The sequence below is a fragment of the Egretta garzetta genome, unplaced genomic scaffold (genome assembly GCF_000687185.1).
Source record: "Egretta garzetta isolate BGI_Z169 unplaced genomic scaffold, ASM68718v1 scaffold270, whole genome shotgun sequence".
Lineage (NCBI taxonomy): Eukaryota > Metazoa > Chordata > Aves > Pelecaniformes > Ardeidae > Egretta > Egretta garzetta.
Genome location: NW_009258274.1, coordinates 802279 through 810612, shown reverse-complemented (window position 1 = coordinate 810612; position 8334 = coordinate 802279). Strand labels below are relative to the sequence as shown.

General features: G+C 55.0%; 1 protein-coding gene across 1 annotated transcript; it reads right to left on the bottom strand.

Annotated features, from left to right (window-relative positions):
- Positions 1 to 1640: 1640 nt before the first annotated feature.
- SPARC (secreted protein acidic and cysteine rich) lies at positions 1641 to 4905 on the bottom strand. Its single transcript, XM_009635374.2, has 9 exons — positions 4849 to 4905; positions 4571 to 4633; positions 4330 to 4411; positions 3785 to 3906; positions 3433 to 3553; positions 3113 to 3246; positions 2793 to 2941; positions 1938 to 2086; positions 1641 to 1718 (listed from the first exon to the last, which is right to left on the bottom strand). The coding sequence occupies exons 1-9, from the start codon at positions 4903 to 4905 to the stop codon at positions 1690 to 1692; spliced, it is 906 nt and encodes a 301-aa protein (XP_009633669.1). The 3' UTR covers positions 1641 to 1689.
- Between the last annotated feature and the right edge of the window lie 3429 nt (positions 4906 to 8334).

Genomic DNA, 8334 nt, shown 5'->3' with positions numbered 1-8334 from the left:
CAACATGGATATTTTTAGCCCTTGCATATGGCGATGTTTATTTTTCTAGTTGTGCCTTTCCACCTTTCCCAGGGGTTTTATTGCTCATGAAAGCAAGGGCCTTAGAGCCATGCGAGCGTCGGTGCTGGCTGCTGCAGTGACCCTGTCTGCCTCCATGGCTCTGGCTCCATCTCCCGTGCATTACCCATCCGATATCCCCCAATGACCCCGTTTACAGTGAGGTGATGGGCTGTGATGGGCAGAAGCACCTCAGCTTACCTTGGCCCAGAGTCTTCCCAGGGGCTGGGATGCCTGTCTTACAACTTGAAGGCATCCACGAGGTTGGCAACACATGTGCAATCCCCCTCGTCGGGGTGGGACGAAACAGAGAAACATTGCAAGCTCGTTTATTGTCAGTGTTTCAAATCAATATTTTTTATTACAGAGACTCATCAGCTTGCTCACACTGTGGCAGGAATTTAATAATATAAGGCACAGGGAACATTCAGAGGTAAAAAAAGAGTTCTCAGCCTGTGAGACTTAACCATCCCTTTGCTCCTGTCAGGACCCTCTCTATAAAGCAAAATCCAAATACTTTCTCCCTTCCCTCCCGCCCATCCCTTAAACCCCAAAATCCACAACAGGAAAAAAATATTACAGCCTTTCCCTTGAGCATGTGGCAAGCACGCCCCTTTCTGAGCAGAAATGTCCTTTCCAAGCCTGACACAGCTTCCCTGGGAGAGCAGGGCTGGAATTTAAGCAGGACCAAGGCAGAGGTGGGAAGTGCTCAAGGGCGCTGTGATCTGGGGAGAGCCAAGAGTTTTATTTATCTCAGCTACAGCAGAATATCAACAGCAAGGTTCAGCCACGCACACCCCGGGGGAACAGGCGGCCGTACCCCATCTCCCTTTGCAGCACAGAAAACACAACAGCAGTACGGTCACTGAGTAATCGTAAAGCACGTAGCACTTTCAAACCTTTATTTTTCGAGGGGATTTTACAGAATGGGATGCATTTCATTTTATTTGTTTTAAATTTTGTGCGCTTTCCTAGTCGCTCGTTTGATTAGCCCTTTTTTTTTTTTTTTCTGCCCAATGATTGTTAAATTCAAGCCCTGGGAATGAAAAAAAAAAGAAGAAAAAAAAAAAAAAGGAAACCGAAATCCCGCCACTCTATGTTTTTCTCACCCCTCTCCATCCCCCCTACCATGAGCTGGGTGACCCACAATGTCACCCACAGCTGCTCTGCTCGAAAAGCCCAATCCTCCGACATCCTCTGGCTTTGCCTTCCCTTGCTGGTGGCCTGTAAATGGGGACGGTGTATCAGCTGGGAGGGCTTTGCGTCTACGCTGATGTGTCCAAAAAATGTGCTGTTAGTAAGAAGTTAAAGAGAAGTCGATCTGAGAGCAGATACCAAGATGGAGCAGATATTTAGGACAGGAACAGGGTCAGTCAATGGCAAAGACATGCCAGAGAGAGAAAGGGCTGGTAAGAGCATGTGGAAACAGCCGAGTAAGTAATCTAGTGGTAATAGATTAGGCTATGAATGAGGACTGTTATTTCTCTTAGCACCGTTACTACATATGTTTAGATCTATATTAGCACCTTGTTCCCAGGGAAAAACAAAACAAAACAAAAGCGGTTTAAAAACCAAAGGAAGTGGGAAGGTTAAAACAAGACAAAGTTGGCAGCAGAGAAGGAAGCTGGGGGTTTAGATCACAAGGTCCTTGTCTATGTCCTCTGTGGAAGGAAAAGAGAGAGACGAGGTTAGGAGGCGGATGCTGCCCCGGAGCTGGACGGTCCCAGGGTCCCACTGCTCCTGTGATCCCCCCTTCCCGCTCTCCCCTGATTTTCCCTCCCCAGGACCAGCTGTAATGCATTGCTTCATCCCGAGGGGGGGACTTGGGGGTGCTTTTCGGTGTCCCTTCCACCCCCATTCCTCCCCTACTCAGTACTTACGCTCCTTAATGCCGAAGCAGCTGGCCCACTCCTCCAGGGCGATGTACTTGTCGTTGTCCAGGTCGCAAGCCTCAAAGAAGCGGGTGGTGCAGTGCTCCATGGGGATGAGGGGAGCACGGAGGGGGGCCAGCTCGGTGTGGGACAGGTACCTGCCGAGGTGACCACAGGGTCAACGCGCCGCCCGCCACTGCCAGCCACCCTCCGGCGGGAGGGGAGATGCTCTGCCAGGCATGGGGGCCGGCGTGGGGCAAGATGCTGGCCCCATCTCTCCATCTGGTTTGACTGCTGTCCCAGTGCCCTCCCAGTATCCGCCACTGAGTGTCATGAAGGTCAAGGACTGGTGTCTGCTTTTGCAACCGGCTGTGCTAGTCACAAAATAGCCAGCAGCTGGGGGTCCTCACTGGCTGCCCCCACCCCACGTGTCCATGTGTGTGATCGCCCTTGTGCCCATCTCCAGCTCACAGCTAAGCCAGCAGCTGCTATTTCAGCTGCTGAAGTTATCCCGGGGCCGTTGGACTAAGATATTTTAGGGAACTATCATACGACAGTAAATCTGAGAAGGCAGAAACTCCAGGCAAGGGAGATGGGCGCAGCTGCAGCTGGGGGAGGCCCCTCTTTCTACAGAAGACTTGTTTGCAGAAAGTAAAATTGCCTCTACCCCAGCCTGGTTTGCTCCAGCCACTGGCAGATGTGTGCAGGGGTTGTTCCTCCACAGGGCTTTGCCTGTTCCTCTTCCAACCAGTCACCCACTTGTGTCACATCTCCAGCCTTGACACCTTCTGCCAGCAAATCACCCTGGTTCTGGGGCAGGATGGGGTCCTGGTGGGGCCTCCATCCTGCTCTGCCAGCACTCACCCATCAATGGGATGCTGGTCCAGCTGCCCAAACTGCCAGTGCACAGGGAAGATGTACATGTTGTAGTTCTTCTCAAAGTCGCGTGCCAGCAGCTCCACAGTGTGGTCACCAGCCTCCAGGCGCTTCTCATTCTCGTGAATCTTCTTCACCTGTCATAGGAGAGGCCGGGGAGACCTTGTCAGCAGGGGAATGGGGTACAAGGTGGGGACTCAGGGAGGGGCTTTACATGGGGTGTCCACAGGTTGTTCTGGATGGGCTCCCCATATGTGCTGGGCTCCGTTGGCGAGGTGAGCTGCCAGGCTCCCTCCCCAGCCCCTCACCTTGAGCTTCTGCTTCTCGGTCAGCAGGTTGTTGTCCTCATCGCGCTCGTACAAGGTGATCAGCACGTTCTTGAGCCAGTCCCGCATGCGCAGGGGGAACTCGGTCAGTTCTGTGTCCAGGCAGGCAGGGATGACTGGAAGCCACACACAGTGGTCAGCACAGCCCCTGGACATGCAGCCCCAGACCCCAGACATGCAGCCCCAGCACCCTCCCACCTTGGCACTACATCTGCCTGGACCTTTTCTCTCTCTCAGCCCATGGGCAAAGGGGCTGTGCTCAGGTTAGGGGTCCCCTTGTCTGAAGCAATGGCTCCACTTACATTTGCAAGGTCCAATGTAGTCCAGATGCAGCTTGTGTCCCTTCTTGGTTCCCTCCAAGGTGCACTTGGTGGCAAAGAAATGGCAGGAGGAATCGTAGGTCTTGTTGTCGGTGCCGCAGACCTGCACAGGATGGGGAGATGCTGCATGAGAGACAGCAAAGCCCAGCCTTGCTAGGGGGGTCAGCAGGGAGAGCCTCCAAATGAGGTGTTTAACTTGTTTCCTTGGTCACCACTGGCTGAGGTCAGATGGGGACCTGTCACCTTGACTCTGACTGTCTCCCCCACCATCTCTGGCAATGTCCCATGTGAGGTCCCGCCCTGCTCTGGTCCATCAAGCAGCTTCTGCCCTCACCTTCTCGAAGACACCGGCGGTGGCTGGGCAGCTGGAGGGGTCCTGGCACACACACATGGGCGAATTGTTGTCATCCACCTCGCACACCTTGCCGTGCTTGCAGTGGTGGTTCTGGCAGGGGTCTGGCAGAGGGCAGGGAGCAAAGTCAGAGCCTGCCCCATCCTCACCTCCCATGAGCTGCCCGGGGCGTCTCAGCACAGAGAGAAGACAGACACTTCACCAGAGACAGCCCTGAGCATCTCTCCCTGCACTGGGAAGGTGTGAGGGTTTCCAGAAGTCCACATTAGCCCTTGGGCTTATTCTGGGCTCCTTCTGTAGCCACACAATGCAATGGCTTTTCTGTTGCAAAAAATGGCTTACAGAGAACCCGGTGCTGGAAAGAGTCCATGTGCCTCTTTTGCTTTTAAGTGTGCATCTAGGTTGGCATTTTCCTTGTGCTTGAGCCCTTCCCAAAGAAGTCCCTCGCTCTTTGGGGTGGCTACAGCTCCCCCAGCCAGGGAAGGGACAACGTCTTTGCCTGGGGGCAAAGGAGAAGAGTGACTTACTCTCTGCGACAATCTCCTCTACATCTTCTGTGGGTTCCTCGAACTCTCCCACCTCCACCTGGACAGGGTTAGCCCCCACGGGCTCCTGCAAAAGAGGTCAGTGTGTCTGGTAGGGGTGCAAAAAGAGCTGGGCCCCATTCCTGGGAGCTGAGCAGCCCCCCATTGCCCCTGCTCCTCCGTGCTTTGGAGATGCTCTTTCCAGGGCAGTGGGTTGTGCAAGCAATGGGTGACAAGGGGGAGCAGAGTCACCTACCTCTGTGGTGGGGTCTTCGATGACCTCTGTCTCATCAGGCAAAGCCTCCTGCTGCAAGGGAAAAGGACCATGAGCTGGGGCCCCTGGGGAGGACAGCCCCAAGGGGGGTGACCCACTGGGGCAGATGACAGGGCCACCCTCAAGTTTCCTTCCCCTCTTCTGCCCCCATTCCTCAGGGGTTTATTTATTATAAAAGAAAATCCCCATCAGATTCACCGGGCGGACGACCGCGACAGCAGAGAGGCTCCGTTGTCTCCCATACTTACCGGAGCTGCCAGGGCTTTGCCTGCCAGGCAGAGAAGGAAAAAAATCCAAGCCCTCATCTTTCAGGAAACCCTGAATAAAGGAGAGGAAAAGGAGGGATGAGGACGGAGGCTGAGCTCACGGCTGGCAGTTCAGACACTTAGAAAAGGGTGTTTTCTTCATTTCCTGCCTTGTCTGTTCAATATTACAGCCACACATGCTGGCTTTTCTAGCCAAAACCTTAAGCCAAATCATATTTCCAAGACAAATTCTTTTGATTTTGCAAAATGAGATGGTGGGGGTTTAGATTTCTGTTGCTTTCCTGGATGCCTTTAGAAAAATTGCAGTCAAAATGGCAGTTCCTCTTTCCTTCACAGGGGTTATTTTGGACCACCACCCCACCCCACCCCCCATTTTTCATGTTGAAAGCCTCTGGTATGAAACCCAGGTACAAGCAATGAAAGTCTCTACTATTTTATTTGTCAATCAGAGAAAAAAATGAAAGCAGAGGAAGGAAAGAGAGAACAGAGAGATAATGAGATGGGGCACTTGAGAATTAAATCCTGTAGGAAACCCCTTCCCACATGGACACAGACATCTCTAGGGGTATTGGGGACCAGACCCTGTCCCTGGCAACCCCAAGTATTGGGGTCTCTGCTATGGTTTTCCCTTTCCTGCTCAGACCTGAGGGTCCACAAACTGGGTTTGAGGGATCTGGGACCTGGGACGCTTTGGGGTTGTGTCCTGCTGGGAGATGAGCTCCAGGAGGATGAGCCCTTTGCACCCTCCTGATCTGGGCTGTTGCAGGGACTCCACAGGACGAGTGAGCCAGGCAGCCCAGCTTCCACTGGCCATGATGCGAGCCAGAAGGAGAGTGCAGCTGTTGAAACTGTCCCCCCCTGTCCTTTCCCCCCCAGTTCCTGTTTGGCAGGATTGAGCCCCTCTGTGTGAGGGCAGAGAGGAGCTCAGCTGGCTGCTTAATATGCCAGCGGCATCCCACTCCTGACAGTGAGGGCTGCCCGCTCCCTTCCGCCTGCCGGGAGAGCGAAACACCCCCAGTTTGTCTCCTGCCAGCGAGGGGACTTGTCCCCCTGCCAAGGCTTCCGCTGCCTCCCTTCCGCTCGCCCTCCTCCGCTCCACCTGCGTGGCCAGGGCACCGCAGCCCATCGGTGCCCTGGGGCTGGGCGGATGGATGGCTTTGCTGAGACAGAAAGTGCTGGACAAGGTGTTGTCTTCTCTCCCAGCGAGCATGGATGGATATCTAATTTGCCACTGCATCCTTTCCCTTTCTCCCTGTGCACGGCAGCTCTCCGGGAATAAAACCAGGCCAACACTGTGCTGCCAGGGCACCAGCCAGGCTGGGCTGTGCTTCCTAATTTAGCAAGGTTTGGCCATGCAGAGCCTGAAATCCTCTTTCCGACCTCAGCGCCTCACCCAGCCCCGGCAGGGTGCCCATGCAAAATAGTGTCGGGTCATGGAGGGCAGCTTCCCGGGGATGTTGGAGGGCTCGGAGCACAGGCTGGTGGGGATGGCTGCTGTGGTGGGAAGGAGGACCTGTGGGGAGAGGGGCTGCGGGTGGGGGTGGATGAGCCCGTTTGCTCTGGCAAGGCTGCACCTGAGCAGCTCCCTCCTCTCCTGCTCCGTATGTGCCGTCCCTTCCCCTCGCCTTTATTTGCTCTCCTGGCATTTGCCAGGAGAGATCACTGTTTCTTTGCTTCTGGAGGGGTGGTTTGGGGGGGTTGAGGTGGAAAAGTACTGGTGACCTCCCTTGCTGCCATCCCCTGGCTTGTAAAGTCTCCTCCTGGGCTTCTCCCAAGGGACTTGTTTGCTTTGGAAGATGCTCTGAGGTTCAGTGGTGCTTGTTGGGCAGGAACATGGCAGTGCCCAGCCTGGAGGAAGAGGGCAGTGCATGTACACGTGGAAGATGGCGTTAAGAAGAACCCTTCCCCAGACCAAGGCCCTCTCAGATCATTTCCCCGAGCCCAAAAAAACCCTGAATTTCAAAGTCTGGGTATGCAGTGAGCTGGGGTCAGGGAATTACTTGTTAGGAGCCAGCAGACAGTCAGAGCTGCCAGTGTTGTGTTTGGAGGAAGAAGGAGCACGAAAGAGTCTGAGCAAACAAGCTCTGCAGAGCTGCCTCGCGCCGGAGATGGGAAAACAAGTTTATTTGAAAAACAACATCCTCCTGGAGGCAGAGCCTGTGCACGGAGGACATTGCAGTGTCTGTGAGCCCCTGGCTGTTTTGCAAAAGCATGGTCTTTCCTGAATGCCTGATGGCCAAAAGTCCTGAAATAATGGCTTAGGAGCCCGGCACAGGGAGCTGCTCCAGCAGAAGAGCCTGGCTCACAGTGCAAGTCACTGGTGGAAGTCTCCCTGCAGACGTACCATGGTCCTGCTGTCCAAGCAGATGCTCTTTGGAGCTGGCAGCTGGGCTCAGCATCCATCCCCCAGCCAGAGGGGCTCGGGGGCATCCCTGTGAGGGGCCCTGCACTGGGAATGCCTGGTCCTGCTCTGCACGAGCCCCACGGAGGGCAGTGTGAGGGGCAGAGCACTGTGGCACAGCAGGGGGTCATTTTGGACAGAGGCAAACAGGACTGGGAATGAGATTTTTAGCGAGCAGGGTCTTATACCTTTCTGTATCCCAAAGGAGCCAACAGAAGCCAGTGTTTTGCGAGACAGGCTGGAAACCAGCACATCGTGGGCACAGAGGGGGCTGCTGAATATAAAATAAGAGAAGTCTCCATGGTCACCACCCCCTCCTCAGGCCTGCCCTCCTGACTGCTGCTGATGGAGGAGAGCGCCCGGCACCCATGGGCTGCAGGACTCATGGCCTGCACTGCCGTCCTAATGCTTGACCCCACTTGAATCTTAAGTGGGGACTTCAGCTCCCAGTCACTGTCTAAACACAGTCTTGTGGCTCCCATAAACTCATCAGGATGGTTCACCTTTCTAGCATGGCCCAGGCTGTCCCTCAGCATCGGCTGCTCACTGCATTTTGCAGCCATCTCCCTAACGGGGAAGCCATGGGGTGCAGAGGGGTCCGAGGCTGACCCTCAGCACCTCCGTAAACTCAAAGCAGGCTACTCTGGCAAGCTCTTTACCTCCCTCCCCCAATCCCGTAGCAACATAATAAGTTTCTCCTGCTGAGAAAAATACCCTGCAGTGATGCACGGAGGAGAGCCTGTGCCACTGGGGTCTCTTCAGTCCCTCTTGTCCCCTCCCGCCCAGCCTGGGGCCTTTGCAGGCTGGGGGAGGACAAGAACCAGGTGGGTGCAGCCTCTGGAGGAGGCTCTGTGGATGGTGGAGCGTGGCCCATGTGGCGCTGGCCCTAGCCAGGGTTGCATAAGCCCTTTGGGATGCCACGTTAGCGCGGGGAGGAGTCTCTGCCTGGCCACTTTGACAGCTCCTCCCTGAGGCCACTGGGATAACCCCAGCTGCCTCCACCACTAACCGGGGCGAGAGGAGCGGGTAATCGAGAGCTGGAGTGGGTAAGCTTGGGCAAACCCCCT